This window comes from Coregonus clupeaformis, chromosome 37 (genome assembly GCF_020615455.1).
Source record: "Coregonus clupeaformis isolate EN_2021a chromosome 37, ASM2061545v1, whole genome shotgun sequence".
NCBI lineage: Eukaryota > Metazoa > Chordata > Actinopteri > Salmoniformes > Salmonidae > Coregonus > Coregonus clupeaformis.
The window spans coordinates 14453645-14474629 of record NC_059228.1 but is presented as its reverse complement, the minus strand read 5'-3'; the positions used below and the strand labels follow the sequence as shown (position 1 = coordinate 14474629).

The 20985-nt window shown below is 44.8% G+C and overlaps 1 protein-coding gene across 1 annotated transcript in view; it reads left to right on the top strand.

The window, feature by feature from the left end:
- LOC121553773 (cell division cycle and apoptosis regulator protein 1) overlaps positions 1–20482 on the top strand; it is a 32610-nt gene extending 12128 nt beyond the window's left edge. The window contains exons 8-24 of the mRNA XM_041867154.1: positions 589–711; positions 4757–4949; positions 5117–5408; positions 5800–6025; positions 7276–7389; positions 7705–7871; positions 8710–8920; positions 10166–10249; positions 11409–11597; positions 12067–12258; positions 12542–12766; positions 12998–13124; positions 15401–15603; positions 15753–15873; positions 16290–16490; positions 17151–17356; positions 18646–20482. Coding sequence (XP_041723088.1) covers positions 589–711; positions 4757–4949; positions 5117–5408; positions 5800–6025; positions 7276–7389; positions 7705–7871; positions 8710–8920; positions 10166–10249; positions 11409–11597; positions 12067–12258; positions 12542–12766; positions 12998–13124; positions 15401–15603; positions 15753–15873; positions 16290–16490; positions 17151–17356; positions 18646–18732 — 2961 coding nt within the window. The 3' untranslated portion in view covers positions 18733–20482. The remainder of the gene's footprint in view (positions 1–588; positions 712–4756; positions 4950–5116; positions 5409–5799; positions 6026–7275; positions 7390–7704; positions 7872–8709; positions 8921–10165; positions 10250–11408; positions 11598–12066; positions 12259–12541; positions 12767–12997; positions 13125–15400; positions 15604–15752; positions 15874–16289; positions 16491–17150; positions 17357–18645) is intronic.
- Positions 20483–20985: the final 503 nt, after the last annotated feature.

The following is a 20985-nucleotide window of genomic DNA, read 5'->3' as shown; positions in this document are numbered from 1 at the left end:
GTTTCATATAGTGTGTTTTCCTCCTTATTGCTTCAATGAAAATGCAGATTATGCATTTCTATTCCCTCCTGCCCAATCACAGCTAGGCCTTTGGATATGAACAGTAGCTTTATCTATTATACAGTAAACCGTGTGAAGTTAAATTCAATGTGTTGTATTGAGTAGAGGTGTGAATATCAGGGACAGGTTTTTGTGTCGTACACATGCAGAACGTATAAAAAAACGGGATTGTGACATTGTACCTTGTATCACATCGTTAGTAAAGTGTTGGTAACGTGACAACCCCTCTCTGAGCATAAGCACATTTCCTTGCAGTTTACACAGAATTTTCCCATGTTTCCATGTCAACTTTTTGGGCCCTCGCCAGTTTGCATCCTTGTCTCTCTTCCCGTCTGCCCTGGTTGACTCACTCTCTCAGATTTAAAATGTAATGTAACCCTACAAGAAGTATAGATGGAGCCATTTCCATATTCACCCTCCGATCTTAGAGGGGGCCTCAATTAGTGCAGAAGTGAAGTTTGAGAGTGATCAGATTGGAACAGATGGTTGTGTATCTGTTATTAACTACTTTGTTCTCCACCCTCCTAGCATCAGCAGCAGCCCCAGTCCTTACCTCCAGTTCCCCCACAGCTGAGCAGCTTCTATGCTGACCCGGGGATGCAGCAGCGCTACTCAGATATGCACCCCGTCGGCATGGACAGCAGACAAAATGTAACTCTCTCTCTCCGCCTTTCTCTCTCTCTCTCTCCGCCTTACTCTCTCTCTCTCTCTCTCCCTCTCTGCCTCTCTCTCTCTCTCCCGCCTTTCTCTCTCTCTCTCTCCGCCTTACTCTCTCTCTCTCTCTCCGCCTTACACTCTCTCTCTCTCTCCGCCTTACTCTCTCTCTCTCTCTCTCTCTCTCTCTGCCTTACTCTCTCTCGCTCTCCGCCTTACTCTCTCTCTCTCCTTCTTACACTCTCTCTCCGCCTTACACTCTCTCTCTCTCTCCGCCTTACTCTCTCTCTCTCTGCCTTACTCTCTCTCTCTCCGCCTTACTCTCTCTCTCTCTCTCTCCGCCTTACTCTCTCTCTCTCTCTCTCCCTCTCTCTCTCTGCCTTACTCTCTCTCTCTCTCTCTCCGCCTTACACTCTCTCTCTCTCTCTCCGCCTTACTCTCTCTCTCTCTCTCTCTCTCTGCCTTACTCTCTCTCTCTCTGCCTTACTCTCTCTCTCTCTGCCTTACTCTCTCTCTCTCCGCCTTACTCTCTCTCTCTCTCTCCGCCTTACTCTCTCTCTCTGCCTTACTCTCTCTCTCAGCCTTACTCTCTTTCTCTCTCAGCCTTACTCTCTTTCTCTCTCAGCCTTACTCTCTCTCTCTCTCAGCCTTACTCTCTCTCTCTCTCAGCCTTACTCTCTTTCTCTCTCTCCCCGCCTTACTCTCGCTCTCTCTCTCTTTTCTGTCCTTCTTTCTTCATACATCCTCCTGCTTCTTTCTGATGCCTGTGCTTCTCCCTCTTCTTCTCTCCTGTTCTCTCTCATCTTTCTCTTCCTTCTTCACTCTGAGGATTCATTTGTGTTTTTGACCAAAATGGCTTCCTGATCAATTAAAGCTCGTAGGACATAGCGTTGAATACTTTTATAAATACATTTTTATCTATGGTCTTTCCGAAAAAAATTCAGAAACACCAAAGAATGCCATCTACATTTCTCTTTACACTTATTTTTTGGCCTTCTCTAACGGTGAAATCCGTCAATCTCTCAACGGGGGGAATGTGCTTTTATAGGTGCTATCCATAAGATGGCCTGTCATTGTTCATTTAGGCTAATGAGAGAGTCCCATTGAGATAGTCATGCGTTTTGTGTTTTTCTCTTACATTTTTTGAGACATTACAGTAGTTAAATGAACAAATACTTGGATGTCTAGGATTTCTTACAGAATGCACTTTTGACACTTTTTCTTCACTTCTAACCCTTTCTTTTTCAATGTTATGATGAATACATGATTTTCATACATGATATGCACTTTTTCACCATACAAACAGGTTAGGAACTCTCCATACACTTCTCCATACATCTCACAGAAAGCCATACACCGATTATTCCAGAGTTTTATAACTTGACCTTTTTGTAGTTGTCCCCTACCATGAAATCGGGAGGGGACAGTGGATCGGTCTCCGTCCATACGTTTGTTTGTATGTTAGTCACACGCGATATCTCAGACAGCACTGGACAGATTTTGATGAAACTTGGGTGAATGAAGCGTCTTGCCATAGAGATCCGGCATTTAAAAAAGTATACTGACTGGCCAGATAGTGGCGCTATAACAAGAGATTGAAAATGCAAACTTTGAAAGGTCACGCCCTTCACCCCGTTTAACCTAAAGTAATGACATTCGGTACATAGGTCCCTCTCCTCACAAGGAACATTTTGCCTCAGGATTTTCCACCATTTAGAATCTTGCGAAAAACACTTAAAACGCTACACTTCTGACACCGAATGACCGATCTGCACGAAACTTGATATGTGGCATCTACGGACAAAGGTCTCTCGACTCAATATTTTCCATACTAGTACCTAAAACAACATGGCTGCTATTGACCAATAAACATTCACGTGGGCGTGGTCTGGCATATACATTTGTCAAGGGTATTCGTATTGTAACACAATTTGGTACACATGTTGCAAACACAGTCAATACTCAACATTTGAAAGAACATTCATATCAACCACATGGTGGCACAATAAGGGGCACATGATTATATCTCTTGAACTGTTTGACTCGGAGTGCTGAAATTTGGCACACATGCAATTTGAGTATTGCTAACCCACACGATATCTGACACCACTTTTGACGAAACTTGGGTGAATGATGAGTCTTGCCATAGATATCCGCCATTTACAAAATTACACTGATAGGCCCAAGGGGGGCGCTATAGTAATCAACGTAAATTCTGAAATTTGAACAAGCATATCGCCTGTCCCGTTTGTCATCATTCGTGGGGGACAACATGTTTACTGTTGCCTTGTTTCTTTGTGGAACTTGTCCTTGTCTTTGCAGATAATGCTGACTGAATATATGCTACTTCGGCAGTAGTTTTCTTGTTTTTTTGACAGAATTGAGTCCCTGTACCTGATTGACACATAGCATGACTGCACCAGCTCCCCCCAAAAATGTTGCTGAAAAAAAGACGTCTAACCAAACCTTACTCCTCTAGTTCTGTTTTGCTTTAGCACACGGTTACCTGTTGGCAGCGGCACAAACCTCTGGTTAATTTGGTGGATGTCCTCTATGCATAATTAAGCACATTTCTTAAACTAAAAGCTCCTACAGTACCAGTCAAAAGTTAGGACACACCTACTCATTCAAGGGTTTTTCTTAATTTTTACTATTTTCTACATTGTAGAATAATAGTGAAGACATCAAAACTATGAAATAAGACACATGGAATCATGTAGTAACCAAAAAAGGTAGGGGGGTGGTATACAGAAGACAGCCCTGTTTGGTAAAAGACCAAGTCCATATTATGGCAAGAACAGCTCAAATAAGCAAAGAGAAATGACAGTCCATCATTACTTGAAGACATGAAGGTCAGTCAATATGGAAAATGTCATGAACTTTGAACGATTCTTCAAGTGCAGTCGTAAAAACCATCAAGCGCGATGATGAAACTGGCTCTCATGAGGACCACCACAGGAATGGAAGACCCAGAGTTACCTCTGCTGTAGAGGATAAGTTCATTAGAGTTACCAGCCTCAGAAATTGCAGCCCAAATAAATGCTTCACAGAAGTCAAGTAACAGACACATCTCAACATCAACTGTTCGGAGGGGACTGTGTGAATCAGTCCTTCATGGTCGAATTGCTGCAAAGAAACCACTACTAAAGGACACCAATAAGAATAAGAGACCTGCTTGGGCCAAGAAACCCGAGCAATGGACATTATACCGGTGGAAATTTGTCCTTTGCTCTGGAGTCCAAATTTGAGATTTTTGGTTCCAACCGCCGTGTCTTTGTGAGATGCGGTGTGGGTGAACGGAAGATCTCCGCATGTGTATTTCCCACCGTAAAGCATGGAGGAGGAGGAGGTGTTATGGTGTGCGGGTGCTTTGCTGGTGACACTGTGATTTATTTAGAATTCAAGGCACACTTAACCAGCATGGCTACCACAGCATTCTGCAGCGATACGCCATCCCATCTGGTTTGGGCTTAGTGGGACTATCATTTGTTTTTCAACAGGACAATGACCCAACACACCTCTAGGCTGTGTACGGGCTATTTTACCAAGAAGGAGAGTGATGGAGTGCTGCATCAGATGTCCTGGCCTCTACAATCCCCCATCCTCAACCCAATTGAGATGGTTTGGGATTAGTCAGACCGCAGAGTGAAGGAAAAGCAGCCAACAAGTGCTCAGCATATGTGGGAACTCCTTCAAGACTGTTGCAAAAGCATTCCAGGTGAAGCTGGTTGAGAGAATGCCAAGTGTGTGCAAAGCTGTCATCAAGGCAAAGGGTGGCTATTTGAAGAATCTCAAATATAAAATATAATCTGATTTGTTTAACACTTTTTTTGGTTACTACATGATTCCATATGTGTTATTTCATAGTAAAAAATGGTACAAATAAAGAAAAATCCTTGAATGAGTAGGTGTGTCCAAACTTTTGACTGGTAGTGTATATAGATAGGACAAGAAATCAAAAGAAAAAAAACACTCTGATAACATACTTCATGGAACGGCCCTGGGATAATGCTAACCTTTCCCCTCTCTCCCCCCTCCCCAGAGCCAGCCTCCAGGCACCAACATGATGAAGCCGGGCCCCAACATGCTCCAATCTCTGCCTCCCCCCAACACTTTCAGTGTACAGGCCCAGGGCCCCCCTCCTCCCCTGCTCCAGGCCCAGCTCTCTGCAGCCTCCCTGGCCCCGCTCCTCAAGAACCCCCCTCCGCCTCTGCTGTCACAGCCACCACCCAAAGGTAGGGGGCGCTATGATGGTGATTTGTGTTTCTCTGATGCTTTTGGTTTGAGTTGCTAACGTGCTACTTCTGCAGAAAATAAAGAAATGATGATTTGTTATATCTGTCTGTCTGTGTGTGTATTTGTCTGTCTCTCTCTCTCTGTGTGTGTTTCCCCCTCCCTCTAGATGTGTTCTCAGGTGGTCTGCTTCAGCCCCCAAGGAGGATGATGCCTCAGCCCGTCAGGCGTCTGGACCCCTCCCCCCGCTTTCCCAACCGCAACGACCGCCCTGAACTCATCCTCAGGACCAAGGATGAACGCAGTCGTGAAAGAGACCGTGAGCGCAGGAGGTCCAGAGAGCGCTCTGTCACACGTAAACGCTCCAGGGACCGTTCTCCGAGACGTGACCGCTCCCCCCGCCGCCCTCGCAAGGTGGTGCCTCGCTATACCGTGCAGTTCTCCAAGTTCAGCCTGGACGGGTGGGTCAACGATTCATTATGATGATTGATCCGTTTCAGCTTTTGATTGATACGATCTCTGGGTCAGGGGTCAGTTGACTTTAGAACTTTGTGTGTAGTGGACTGTATATATTCATGGGGTATTGGCATCCTCTCTGGGCCTCTTACAGTTTTCATACATCCTTCATTCTGTCCCTGTTGTTTCTGATAGTTATAAAGAAAGTCCATATGAGGAGGTCAATTGAGTTTGTATAAAATATGTTTGGTAATTGATTGAAAAACCAATGTGTGTCGTAGCTGCATTGAAGTGGATCCCAGGTGTCCTTCATCCATTCTAGAACCATTTGCAGTGACTGTACATTTGGTAGAACGGTACTATTTTCTCTGACAGAAGCATTTCTCTCCCCTCCAGTTCTAACTGTGACATGATGGAGCTGAGGAGACGCTACCAGAGCCTGTACATCCCCAGTGACTTCTTTAATGCTGTGTTCACCTGGGTGGATGGCTTCCCCCTGCAACGACCCTTCCAGTTCGGCAACTACTGTAACTTCCACATCATGCACAAGGAGGTAGACTCTCTGGTCAAGAACACTGCGGTGCTGGACCCTCCAGATGCCAACCACACATACAGTGCTAAGGTGGGGTATACACACAGACAGGCTGCATGCACATGTACACACACACACCAGGGTTTCCATTTTTATTTACCCGACATTTGAGAAATGTACCAGACCCATATGCGCATCACTAGCCTATGTCAATCTACTATAGTAGAAAAGTTTAGGCTACCTATTCTATTGGCCAGCTTGTCGAGAAAGAAATTGCCTATTCCAAACAGACTCTGGGATAGTTGTGAGATGATAGATCCCAAATTCATACAACCAGTAGGCCTCGGCTACATAAAAAACAACAACGTTAAAACGCATTGAATCACAGCATTTAGCAAAAAATTTTCAGAAACTATTATTTCTTCACATTATAAGCTCAGCAATGCACACAAGGCAGTAGGCTACGCGTGAATGTTCTTTCGATAATGCAATTAGCGATGAAAATATCCTTTAGAAATGTAGAAAGCGAGGAGATCAAATAGTCTATTTTGACGCAAGGTAAGACATTTTCAAAATGCATACTGCCTCCATCTCATTGCAAAGTGGTGTGTGACGTGCTGATGAAGCCTGCCTTCCGTTGTTGTTTGATGCCGCGTTCAAAACAACTGGGAACTCTGAAATCTCTGACTTCAAGACAATTGGGAACTGGAAGAAAAACGAGCTCCGACTGGGGAAAAATTGGTTTGAGCGGTCATCCAACTCGGGAACTTGGGCCTCTTTCTAGAGCTCCGACTTTCCGACCTGAAGATCACTGACGTCATGATTTGATCTTGTATTTTTCAGAGTTCCCAGTTGTCTTGAAGGCACCACAAGATGCTGCAGCAGCAGCTCTTGTGCTGTCTGACAGATTTTCCACTAAAAGTCTCTGTATCTGTATGCTGTACGTGTGTGATAAATAAGATACATAACGAATAGACTGTACACAAGCGCCAATTTAATTCCACTAAATTATGCAAATTAACCTATAGACCGATAAGCATGACCAGTCAAATGTATTTCCATCCATGAATAGGCTAAAAAGCATTATTTCGCAATGGGATTTTTTTCTTCTTCTACCGAACAATTGGCCGGCTGCAATTTAATTTATTGGCTTTTCAATTTTTTTTATCTGACAAAAGACTGCTATTACCAGCTGACGGAAACCCTGACACACACACACACCTGTACAGCGCTATGTTGTGATACGCACACCTACTAATACCACATACAGCACTAAGGTAGTCCACACACACAAACGTTCACACTTTGTCCTGTCCTGTCTGTTGTCTTGTGTTAAATAGGTGATGTTGCTGGCCAACCCCAGTCTAGAGGAGCTCTACCATAAGTCCTGTGCTCTGGCTGAGGACCCCCAAGAACTTAGAGACTCCTTCCAGCACCCCGCCCGCCTCATCAAGGTCAGTTAGGTGTCAACCACTCTGGTTTGTACAGTACGTTGTAGTTATGGAGTTAGTCCCATGGCTTAGGCTTGTTTTTTGACTTCTCTTGTTTCTCTTTTCAATTTATCTCTATCCTTCTCGCTCTCACTCTCGCTCTCTCTATCCTTCTCGCTCTCTATCCTTCTCGCTCTCTATCCTTCTCGCTCTCTCTCTGTATCGCTCTCTCTCCTTCTCGCTCTCTCTCTCTCTCCTTCTCGCTCTCTCTCTCTCTATCCTCGCTCTCTCTCTATCCTCGCTCTCACTCTCTCTTTAAAAAAAAATATATATAATCAGTTCCTAGTGGGGATGCGGGGTAAGGACGAGGCCATGGCTATTGGGGGTCACTGGTCCCCCTCCCTGGATGGAGCGGAGCCTGAGAAGGACCCGGCTGTGCTCATAAAGACAGCCATACGCTGTTGTAAGGCCCTCACAGGCATAGACCTGAGTCTCTGCACTCAGTGGTAAGTCCTGCTCTTTTCCTCAACCTCCTTTCTCTCTTTTCTGTCTCGATGGTGTTTCTCTATATAACTAGGCCTGTGGTAATATTATTACAAAAAAATACAAATTGCGACGGTCCGTGATGGTTTTCTTACCTTCCAACACTTAATATCGATCTCTGACACTTTGGATGGGTGCTTTTTTTTTTTGGGGGGGGGGGGGTTGTTTTTTGGACATTAATTACTATGATTCTGTCATTTGATTTGCCTGTTAATCATTTTTTGTTTCGCAATATGTCCCTTTGGCTTCCGTATGATGCCGTCCTGATTTTCAATATCTTTGTTTATCTATGTGGTGGATGAATGAGTGAATGCATTGATTCTGTGGCTTGAAGAGCAGTCTCCCGGACCAGAAGACGCCACAATTACTTTTTCGGGTTTATTTTTTTCCCCCTTTTATTCTGTTAAATATCTTACATATTTAACTTCTTGCTTTCACTGTCCTGTCCTCTGATTCTGTGTCTTCTCTCAAACTCTCCCGTCCGTGAGGTCGTAATGCAGAAATACTGAGCTTTAATTGGCTGAAGGCGAGGGTTGGGGCGGTTTTGGGGGTGTTACCAGGGGTAATGTTTTTCTGTCAAATTTCCCAAAATGGCCACCGTTACCCCTGACAACCAATGGAGAGCTGTGGACTGGGTTCCATTATGCTAATTGTGTGTTCTGTGTGTTGGGGGGATACTGTAACAATTTCAAAAGTCATTGGGGGGGAATGTAGCCTAGGCTAGCCCTAGCCCTGTTTTTAAGAGATGTGTGTCCCTGACCCGAATGTTTCTTTCCAATGCGCCTTCTTCCTTTGCGACAGGTATCGTTTTGCAGAGATTCGCTATCATCGCCCTGAGGAGACTCACAAGGGGCGGACAGTGCCCGCACATGTGGAGACAGTGGTTTTGTTTCTCCCGGATGTTTGGCATTGTCTTCCTACCCGCTCAGAGTGGGAGGGGCTGTCGCGGGGACTCCGGGAACAGCTGGCTGAGAAGCTGTCCGCCGAGAGGAAGGAGGCTGATGGAGAACAGGCACTGAACCGCTAATCCTTCTCTTCTCATTTCCCCCGCTTCTCACAGGACGAACACAGCCACAGGATATTCACTAGACACAACAACCTCAGATACACACACTACATATGTTATACCCACCTAAATACACACAATACAGGCAGAATACTGAACTACCAGACCCCCTTTAGGTTCAGTTCCTCTCCTACCGTCCTGCTACCTGCTCCTACCCCCACCCTCCCTGCTCTACACCCCCACCCGCCCTCACACTCGGCAGACACACAGTGGAAGGAGACTAGGTCGTATCTGAATGATACAGCCGCAACTGGCCAATCAGCTTCCAGCTCTAGAAATGACTCATAATTCGGTACCAAACTGGATATAGCTTAAGTTTTAATTTACTTCATTTGCTTGTGTTATTATCACAATTAATCAAAAATGAACCTGCTTGGAATTGTCTACTTGCATGTGGGGTGGATAAAATTACATTTGATTCTTTGCTTGGAACCACTGAGGATTCTAAAAGAGAATGCTGGAACCTGCAGAGCCAGTTGCGTTGACATGTTTGTGTGTTCTAGATTTTGATTCCTTTTTATGATAATTTGTTTACTTCAATATCTGCTGAATTCGAAAGGAGAGAAAAGCCCCTCTAAGTTCTGTCTCTTGTCTGTCCCTGTTTTTGATTGGACTGTATCTAGAGCTTGGTTTGTTCCAGGGCAGTTGGTTGGACAGAAGGTCTTCTATGATCTTCTAGAACCTAAACAAAACCAAAAGAATGCAGAATCCAGAACTATCCTGAATCAGAATCCATGCTAAATTAGGATGGCTAGCTAGACAGTTAGGCTATATGCTGAGTTTGGGGGCACCAGCTTTGAGCTGAACCTGATGTACCTACCACTACACAGACCACACCCCCTTTGGAACCCACTGTCATTGATTTACCTTTTTGTGTTCCACAGAACGTGATTGATTGGCCGCTGGGGGGCGGGGCATTGGTTTTCCGTGGGTTTGATAAAGGTTTTATTATAAAGAACTAGAGGGTGGTATCCCTGTGTTACCTACCTACCCCACCCTGCAGTAGCAGAGGACTACTTTATCATCTCAGAGCAACTCACTAGGACCAGAGAAACTATCAGAGACACAGGATGTGAACCTTGCTCCTTGCACGGATCAACTTTTTTTTTTACTAGTTAAAACGGCAGAAGAAGTGTTTTAATGGTCCCTCTCTCTTTCTTTCTGTCTTGGTTGGATGGGTCTTTCTCAAAGGAGGAAGAGGAGAAGGATGAAGAAGATTCGAAGGAGGTGACCACTCCGACACACTGGGCTAAGCTTGATCCGAAATCAATGAAGGTAGGATACTCATGGATTTGATTGTTGAATAGCCTATACTTGAGAAATGACTGAATACTACTCAGTCAGTACAAAGTTAACTACTTTGACTTTCAAAACCACTTAGCAGATACTTTTATTCAAACAGTTTTACAGTACAGTGAGTGCATAGTCAAAAGAAATGTATGTGTATGGTGATGAGTGGCGCAGTGGTCTAAGGCACTGCATCGCAGTGCTAACTGTGCCACTAGAGATCCTGGTTCGAATCCAGGCTCTGTCGCAGCCGGCCGCGACCGGGAGACTCATGGGCGGTGCACAATTGGCCCAGTGTCGTCCAGGGTAGGGGAGGGAATGGCCGGCAGGGATGTAGCTCAGTTGATAGAGCATGGCGTTTGCAACGCCAGGGTTGTGGGTTCGATTCCCACGGGGGGCCAGTATAAAAAAATAAAAAATGAAAAATATTTTAAAAAATATGTATTCACTAAAACTGTATGTCGCTCTGGATAAGAGCGTCTGCTAAATGACTAAAAATGTAAATGTAAAAAAAATTATCACTGCAGGAAATGCCACAACCTTGGCACTGCTAGCAAGTCAGGCAGGATACTTTTTTCTTCTGACGTACTATTAGCGGTTTTGGTTTAGTCAGTTCCCCACGTCCTCGTCTCCCTAGCCACGCAACATCACAACCATCCTAACAATAGACTAATCACAAGTCATGACAGTGCATTCCTATCTATAATTAGCTCCTCCACAGGGCTTGGATTTTGCTGTAGTTTCCTGGTGTGCTTATTTTTTGTTATGTACTTATGTATTGTTTGGCTCATTCCTGTGGTGATGTAGTTATGTGGTGTGTTGACTGATGTGTTGCTGTAGTGATGTGTTGATATATTGATTTCTGTGTTGCTGTGTAGTAAAGTGATACAAAAGAAGCAGCTTCCACAGTCTCCGTACTGCTCACTGCGTACTGCTTACTGCGTACTGCACACTGCATACTACTCGCTTGCAACGTTTGTTCAGCACAAAATAGTTTTAAACAATGTGACAGGAGCTTCCACTTTTGAATCACATTGCATATCCAATCCTAACACGAGACATTCTAGATGTGCGAGTTCCTAACTTTTCAAAATGTGTAATAAAATCATGCTTAATGATGAACTGACCAACCACCTCTCCTCTGTAGGTGAATGACCTTCGTAAGGAGTTAGAGTCCCGCTCCCTGAGCTCTAAGGGGTTAAAGTCCCAGCTGATTGCCCGTCTCACCAAGCAGTTGAAGGTGGAGGAGCAGGTGGAGGAGTCCAAGGAGCCCGAGATACCGGAGAGCCAGGCCCCGGAGGAGGAGGCGCCTCAACTCATGGAGGAGGACAGAGAGGTACAGTACAGGAAGTTAGGGTACTTAAGACTAGGACACTTAAAACTAGTTCACGTACTTATAGACAGAAGTACCAAAGCTGGACAGAGGTATGCTTTTAGTGCACTTAGCTCCCGAGTGTCGTAGCGGTCTAAAGCACTGCATCTCAGTGCTTGAGGCGTCACTACAGACCCCCTGGTTCGATTCCAGGCTGTATCACAACCGGCCGTGATTGGGAGTCCCATAGGGCGGCGCACAATTGGCCCAGTGTCGTCCGGGTTTGGCCGGTGTAGGCCGTCATTGTAAATAAGAATTCGTTCTTAACTGACTTGCCTAGTTAAATAAAGGTAAAATAAATAAAAAACTTAGGTACAGGTAGCACACTTACCAACATCATCACCATGGATGGCTTACTAGAATGGATCCACTGATTACTTGTTTCTGATTATCCATCTCTCCATCTCTCTCTGTCCGTCCGTCCGTCCATCAGGAGGAGGAGAGGAAGAAGCAGGAGGAGTTGGAGCGCCAGCGCAGAGAGAAGCGTTACGTCCTGCCAGACGAGCCCACCATCATCGTACACCCCAACTGGGCGGCCAAGAGCGGAAAGTTTGACTGCAGCGTCATGTCTCTGAGCGTGCTGCTGGACTACAGACTGGAGGACAACAAGGAACACTCCTTCGAGGTGAGACAACACACACACATTCAGGACATACACACACACACACACTTTTACACTCATGTGGTCCTCTGTAGCTCAACTGGTAGAGCACGGCGCTTGTAACGCCAAGGTAGTGGGTTCGATCCCCGGGACCACCCATACACAAAAAAAATAAAAATGTATGCACGCATGACTGTAAGTCGCTTTGGATAAAAGCGTCTGCTAAATGGCTTATTATTATTATTATTATTTAGATGCCTAGAAGTACAGATTTGCATCAAATATCTCTGTCTCCTCTTCTCTCCAGGTGTCTCTGTTTGCAGAGCTGTTTAACGAGATGCTACAGAGAGACTTTGGCTACAGGATCTTCAAGGCCCTGGCCTCTGTGCCCTGCAAGGACGACAAGAAGGACAAGGCCAAGAGAGAGGCGGGGCAGAGAGAGGCGGGGCAGAAGGGGGAAGTGAAGAAAGACGAGGAGAAGAGTGGAGAGCCGGCTATGAAGAAGGCAAAAGAAGAGGAACCGGAGAAGAAGGTGGGTGGTTCATAGCTCTTGAAGGTGAATTGTATTCATATTGACAGTTTTACTAGATCATGAAGCAGTTTACAGTTTAAGTTTACTCCATGATTCAAATGCTCGGTTTTTCAAACGGCCTGCTAGTTCTAACTGTCATTTCCTTTCCAAACCCAGGAGGAGGGTGAGGGAGAGGAGGAGGGTGAGAAGGAGGGTGAGAAGGAGGGCGAGAAGGAGGAGGAGAAGAAGAAGAAGGAAGAGGAAGAGAAGGTGCTGAAAAAGGAGGAGTCTATAGAGGAGAAGGAGGAAGATGAGAGCAGCAACAATAATGCTGAGGAGTACGACCCTCTGGAGGCCGAAGACGACGACGATGAAGATGGTACATATGATTCTGCACTGACACTCCTGTCCTGTCCTCTCATTCTGCACTGACACTCCTGTCCTGTCCTCTCATTCTGCACTGACACTCCTGTCCTGTCCTCTCATTCTGCACTGACACTCCTGTCCTGTCCTCTCATTCTGCACTGATACTCTCCTGTCCTGTCCTCTCATACTGCACTGACTCTCCTGTCCTGTCCTCTCATTCTGCACTGATACTCTCCTGTCCTGTCCTCTCATTCTGCACTGACTCTCCTGTCCTGTCCTCTCATTCTGCACTGACACTCCTGTCCTGTCCTCTCATTCTGCACTGATACTCTCCTGTCCTGTCCTCTCATTCTGCACTGACACTCCTGTCCTGTCCTCTCATTCTGCACTGACACTCCTGTCCTGTCCTCTCATTCTGCACTGACACTCCTGTCCTTTCCTTTCATTCTGCACTGACACTCCTGTCCTGTCCTCTCATTCTGCACTGACACTCCTGTCCTGTCCTCTCATTCTGCACTGATACTCTCCTGTCCTGTCCTCTCATACTGCACTGACACTCCTGTCCTGTCCTCTCATTCTGCACTGACACTCCTGTCCTGTCCTCTCATTCTGCACTGATACTCTCCTGTCCTGTCCTCTCATTCTGCACTGACACTCCTGTCCTGTCCTCTCATTCTGCACTGATACTCTCCTGTCCTGTCCTCTCATACTGCACTGACTCTCCTGTCCTGTCCTCTCATTCTGCACTGATACTCTCCTGTCCTGTCCTCTCATTCTGCACTGACTGTCCTGTCCTCTCATTCTGCACTGACACTCCTGTCCTCTCATTCTGCACTGACACTCCTGTCCTGTCCTCTTATTCTGCACTGACTCTCCTGTCCTCTTATTCTGCACTGACTCTCCTGTCCTGTCCTCTCATTCTGCACTGATACTCTCCTGTCCTGTCCTCTCATTCTGCACTGACACTCCTGTCCTGTCCTCTCATTCTGCACTGATACTCTCCTGTCCTGTCCTCTCATTCTGCATTGATACTCTCCTGTCCTGTTCTCTCATTCTGCACTGATACTCTCCTGTCCTGTTCTCTCATTCTGCACTGATACTCTCCTGTCCTGTTCTCTCATTCTGCACTGATACTCTCCTGTCCTGTTCTCTCATTCTGCACTGATACTCTCCTGTCCTGTTCTCTCATTCTGCACTGATACTCTCCTGTCCTCTCATTCTGCACTGACTCTCCTGTCCTGTCCTCTCATTCTGCACTGATACTCTCCTGTCCTGTCCTCTCATTCTGCACTGATACTCTCCTGTCCTGTCCTCTCATTCTGCACTGATACTCTCCTCTCCTGTCCTCTCATTCTGCACTGATACTCTCCTGTCCTGGCCTCTCATTCTGCACTGATACTCTCCTGTCCTGTCCTCTCATTCTGCACTGATACTCTCCTGTCCTGTTCTCTCATTCTGCACTGATACTCTCCTGTCCTGTTCTCTCATTCTGCACTGATACTCTCCTGTCCTGTTCTCTCATTCTGCACTGATACTCTCCTGTCCTATCCTCTTATTCTGCACTGACTCTCCTGTCCTATCCTCTCATTCTGCACTGATACTCTCCTGTCCTCTCCTCTCATTCTGCACTGATACTCTCCTGTCCTGTCCTCTCATTCTGCACTGATACTCTCCTGTCCTGTCCTCTCATTCTGCACTGATACACTCCTGTCCTGTACTGTCCTCTCATTCTGCACTGACACTCCTGTCCTGTCCTGTCCTCTCATTCTGCACTGACACTCCTGTCCTGTCCTGTCCTCTCATTCTGCACTGACACTCCTGTCCTCTCATTCTGCACTGTCCTCTCATTCTGCACTGACACTCTCCTATCCTCTCATTCTGGACTGACACTCCTGCCCTGTCCTCTCATTCTGCACTGACATTCCTGTCCTGTCCTCTCATTTTGCACTGTCCTCTCATTCTGCACTGACACTCTCCTGTCCTCTCATTCTGGACTGACACTCTCCTGTCCTGTCCTCTCATTCTGGACTGACACTCTCCTGTCCTGTCCTCTCATTCTGGACTGACACTCTCCTGTCCTGTCCTCTCATTCTGGACTGACACTCTCCTGTCCTGTCCTCTCATTCTGGACTGACACTCTCCTGTCCTGTCCTCTCATTCTGGACTGACACTCTCCTGTATCTCTCTTCCAGTTTATGCGGTGTGATTTCAATAGAAGGGCCAATCTGATCGACTTCCCTCCTTTTTCTCTCTCCTCTGTTATGATCTATTTCTCTCCATCCCTCTCAGGTAAAGACGATGAGGACAGGAGAGACGACAGGAAGTCCAAAGAGGGGTCCTCTAAAGACAAGGAGAAGAAGCAGATGGTGACTTACAACAAGGACCTGCTCATGGCCTTTGTCTACTTTGACCAGAGTCACTGTGGCTACCTGCTGGAGAAAGACCTGGAGGACATCATGTACACACTGGGGTTACATCTGTCCAGAGCTCAGGTATATACAAACACACACACACACACACAGGGGCTTATACCTGTCTAGAGCTCAAGGTTACATACGCCCGTCTTACCCTTTTTACATTTGTCACAATATATGTGATTGATAATTAGTTAGCCCTACTTATAACGTTGATTCATTTGCAGGTAAAGAAGTTGTTGAACAAGCCGGTGGTGAGAGAGTCGTGTTACTACCGTAAACTGACGGACGCAGCTAAAGACGAGGCTGCTCCTTCCTTCAGTGAAGCCCTGCTGGACAACCTGCTAGGTGAGTGAAGGAGACACTGGAGTGGGTTATTAATTCTCTTTTTGACTCGTCTCAAAGCATTTTAAAGCTTCACTAATGTTGATCAGAATAATCTATTCTTTCACCAGTGATTTAGGTGAATATCTAACATCATAGTAAGAACTGACCTACTGTGGTTTATTTTGAGTCCAACACTCTCTTCCCTCTCTGTCTCCACCTCTCTGTCTCCACCTCTCTGTCTCCACCTCTCTATCTCCACCTCTCTATCTCCACCTCTCTATCTCCACCTCTCTATCTCCACCTCTCTATCTCCACCTCTCTATCTCCACCTCTCTATCTCCACCTCTCTATCTCCACCTCTCTCTCCCTCTTTCTTTACCTCTTTCTACCTCTCCCCTCTCTTTCCCTATTTCCCTCTCTCTCTCCTCCCTCCTCAGGTAACCGTGCATTGCTGCCCATGCTTGTGTCTCGTGGCCAGGCAGCGCCAGCGGAGGCTAGTGAGTCAGGAGGAGGCAGCAGACTGATAGTGTATAATGGAGCCATGGTGGACGTGGGCAGTATGATGCAGAAACTGGACAAGAGTGAGAAGGCCAGGGAGGAGATAGAGCAGAAACTCATGGTGCAGGACTCCAAGATGGGTAGGACAATCCACTTACCTCTCCAATTCACATAATCCTAATTTAAAAACACCAAATTCAAACTTTAATGAAACTCCCCTATTGATATCAACACACAACTGTGTTTACCAGTGTGTCTCAAGTTAGGATTCAGACCTGATATTTGTAATAAAGGTTCAACTTGAAGTACAGCATTTTGTTCCTTTATTCAAGGTGGTGGCAATCTCTCTCTCTCTCTCTCTCACTCCCTCTCTCTCTCTCTCTCTCTCTCTCTCTCTCTCTCTCTCTCTCTCTCTCTCTCTCTCTCTCTCTCTCTCTCTCACTCCCTCTCTCTCTCTCTCTCTCTCTCTCTCACTCCCTCTCTCTCTCTCTCTCTCTCTCTCTCCCTCTCTCTCTCTCTCTCTCTCTCACTCCCTCTCTCTCTCTCTCTCTCTCTCTCTCTCTCTTCACTCCCTCTCTCTCTCTCTCTCTCTCTCTCTCTCTCCTCCCTCTCTCTCTCTCTCTCTCTCTCTCTCTCTCACTCCCTCTCTGTCTCTCTCTTCTCTCTCTCTCGGAAAACATATTGTACAAATGTCTTGAAATGGAAATAACATTGACAATGCATAAGGTTATTTTTCATACATTTTATCATTAATTTGTGTGACCTGTAGCTATATATGTGTGTGTGTGTGTGCGTTCCAGTGGAGGACACCAAGCAGATCTTCCAGCTGGTATCTGCTAACAGAGTCCTGTCTAAAGATCTGGAGGTGGTGAAGGGAACCCTGGGCCAGACAGAGAACAACCTCAGGACCACAGAGGAACAGAACACGGTCTACCACTACCAGCTTAGCAAGACACTCAACAACCTGGGCAATGCCATGAAGGAACTTCAGGGAGTCCTCAAGAAGGTACGATTGATTGACTGGTTGATTGATTTATTCGTAGACATGAGTTGGTTTTAGATTTGTGATAATTCGTTACGTAAAAGAGAGAAGTTAGAAAGAACATACCAGTTGCTGGTGGATCGGGTTAGTTGGGAGATTTGCGGATCTTGAATTGAATTTATTTGGGTAAAAACATATACAGCAAGATGTATACTGAACAAAAAATATAAATGCAACATGCAACAATTTCAAAGATTTTACTGAGTTACAGTTCATATAAGGAAATCAGTCAATTGAAATGAATTCATTAGGCCCTAATCTATGGACTTCACATGACTGGGAATAGAGATATGCATCTGTTGGTCACAGATATCTTTTAAAAAATGGGCCTCAGGATCTCGTCACGGTAACTTTGTGCATTGAAATTGACATAGATAAAATGCAATTGTGTTCGTTGTCCGTAGCTTATGCCTGCCCATACCATAACCCCACTGCCACCATGGGGCACTGTTCACAACGTTGACATCAGCAAACCGCTCGCCCACACAACGCCATATACGTGGTCTGCGGTTGTGAGGCCTGTTGGACGTACTGCCAAATTCTCTAAAACAACGTTGGAGGCGGCTTATTGTAGAGAAATGAACATTACATTCTCTGGCAACAGCTCTGGTGGACATTCCTGCAGTCAGCATGCCAGTTGCACGCTCCCTCAACTTGAGACATCTGTGGGGTTGTGTGACAAAACAGCACATTTTATAGTGGCCTTTTGTCCCCAGCACAAGGTGCACCTGTGTAATGATCATGCTGTTTAATCAGCTTCTTGATATGCCACAACTGCCAGGTGGAAGGATTATCTTGGCAAAGAAGAAATGCTCACTAACGGGGATGTAAACAAATTTGTGCACAACATTTGAGCGAAATAAGCTTTTTGTGCTTACGGAAAATGTCTGGGATCTTTTATTTCAGCTCATGAAACATGGGACCAACACTTTACATGTTGCGTTAATATTTTTGTTCAGTATACATTGTATATCCAGAGGAAAGCACTTCAACTTATTAATTAAAACACTTGTTTCCAAAGTGGTCCTCTATGGTAAAGTTTAGGATTTGTGCTATAATCAGCTGTGTGATAAGACAACAATGTACTTGTCTTACAAGTTCGAAGTTTCACTATCTTACATAATGAATTCATAAGCAGTACAGTTATAATATGGACTGTTCATAAAGAAATCATTAGTTTGTCCAACCGTCTAAGGTTGTTCTGTTTTTGTATGTTGAAATTAACTGAGCAATTCTTGTTTCTCTCATTCCAGGAGGTTCCCACAGAAGCCGCCCCTGACCAAATATCCCTAACAACGAATGGCTCGGACGAATTAATGAAGGAGTTGGACAGTGAATGAGTTGTCTAATCGGACACGTTTCTTACCAGCCTTGTTAATATGCACTAAAAGCAAGCATCATTTGATTGAGTTTCATTTGGACCTATGGTTGTTGTTTTTCCCCTCCAGGACCATGTATAGATTCTCATTGGATTAATCCTAAGTGGCACTCTATTCCCTATGTATTGCACTGCTTTTGATTGGAACCCATAGGGCTCTAGTCAAAAGTAGTGCACTATATAGGGAATATAGTGCCATTTGGGACGGGCATTCACTTAATTGATTCTAATGTTTTCATGTAACCTCACTGTTTCCACCTGAAAATAAGAAATTCATTTCATTGGTTTGATATCCATTAGTTTGATTATCTCTCCGTTTATTATGACACATTCTAAAACTATTAATGACTGAATAGAAGTTTGATATTTAAAAAAGTATTTTTGTTAGAAATTGTGTGCATGGCATTGTGAAGTGCTTCTTTGTTTACGGCATTGGTTTTAGATTTCTGTAGCTGCCTCAATTGATGATGATTTAAATGTTTTGTTTTATTCTGTATTGGTTTGCCTATTCATTGCCTTGCCCAAATAGTACCACGACGTTGATTCCAGTATGTGTGATATGTACAGGGTTCTCCCCAGGATTTTTTAACACGGTGGTGCTGCTGAGTACAGCGGTGGGCCTTAAATGATAACAAATAAAGATAACAATTTACATAGTGGTGCAACCAGTCCACAAGGTGGCACAGCACCCCTCTTACATGCTTAGGGGAGAACCCTGATTGTACTTAATCAGATCATTCTAATGCGCAATAATGGTGTTATTTATGTTCAAGTGGATTCATAAAAAATTATATATAAAAAAAAAAGAACAATTATATTTGAAGGGGAGGGATCAGGGATTAGGACCTCAAAGAAGCTATGTTTTTGATGAGTCAACAGAATTGCTTTATCACGTTCCTCTTCTCTCTTAACTCTGTTCTACTGAGAGCTGATCATACACTGCATTAGTCATTTTGTATTTCCTACTATTACTCTTTCAAACTGACTGGCTGCCACTGTTCTGACTGAGACATGGGTCGTATTCATTAGGGAACAACGTAACGAAGTGTTTTACAATGGAAAACAAGAATGAGTTTCTTATTGTACATGTTCAGGTAGTACCTCCCCGTTTCGGCCCGGTTGCTTCCGTTTGGTGGCCAATAAATACGACCGTAGGTTTGCATGCAGCTCCTTATGTGAAACCTCAGTCTCTGAGGCCTATTCCAGTAACAAGCTTGTTTTATCCCAGGAGTTGTGAGACCATGATAGTCAGTCAGTCTGGTGGTCTATGTTATGTCTATCCATGTTGGGATTGTTTAGCGTTGAGTTTTTGTTTATTGTAAAGGGAAGTAATTACATGGCCAAACCATGAAATGGAATGTCTCCACTAACACCAAAGGAACTGGAGCCTCAGGTCTGGTCCTGCATTTTGACCACAGATATAATGGTTCTGATTCTAGACTAAAACCACATGAGAATACTACTGGAGTTCTGTTGTAGAATTCTGGATGTTCTAGAAGTGCTGTTTTTTCTGTTCTTGGGTTGTTGTAGAACTATGAGGAGCTATTCTGTCCCTCTTCTCAGATGAAGGCTGTGCACCAGGGGTGATGAGTTCTTAGATGAGAGCCAAACTTGAGAAATGAGCCCAAAGCAGCCTAGTGCATTTTATTTTTCTATTGAAAATTGACTCTGTGGTTGTCCTGTGCAGAATTAAAGTGGTCCATTTTATTGTCTTATTGCCTTTTTGTCCTTTGTTTTTAGAGCCATTTTGTTTGTAAAAGAAAATGTGTACAACATATTTTAGTTAACATTGATATAGAAATGCTTATTAATATTGCAATGAAAGATAGAAACTTATGGAAAATGCTTATTGGATAGAAGTGTATTTAAATATTATATATGTGTACAATTCTGCATGTGAGGTCTGTGTTACAGATGTAGAATCTAGAAAGATGTAATAGACTGAATGAACCACCAGGGGGCAACAGTAGATAATCATAGATGGTTTTCCCCTATTGAACCATGTGAGCAAGTTTACAGTGGCCCATCCTACAGCACTGCTTCAGCAAGGAGAGACAAGGACACAGCTGACGCTTAAACCAACCCTTAACTTAACCTAATTTTAATACATTCGGAAATTAAATATCGGTTTGGGTGTCAGACGTGTCCTTATAGCGTTTTAGACAAATGAATCAGAAATGGTGTCTTGGAGGTTAGAGGTCAAGACTCCAGGTTT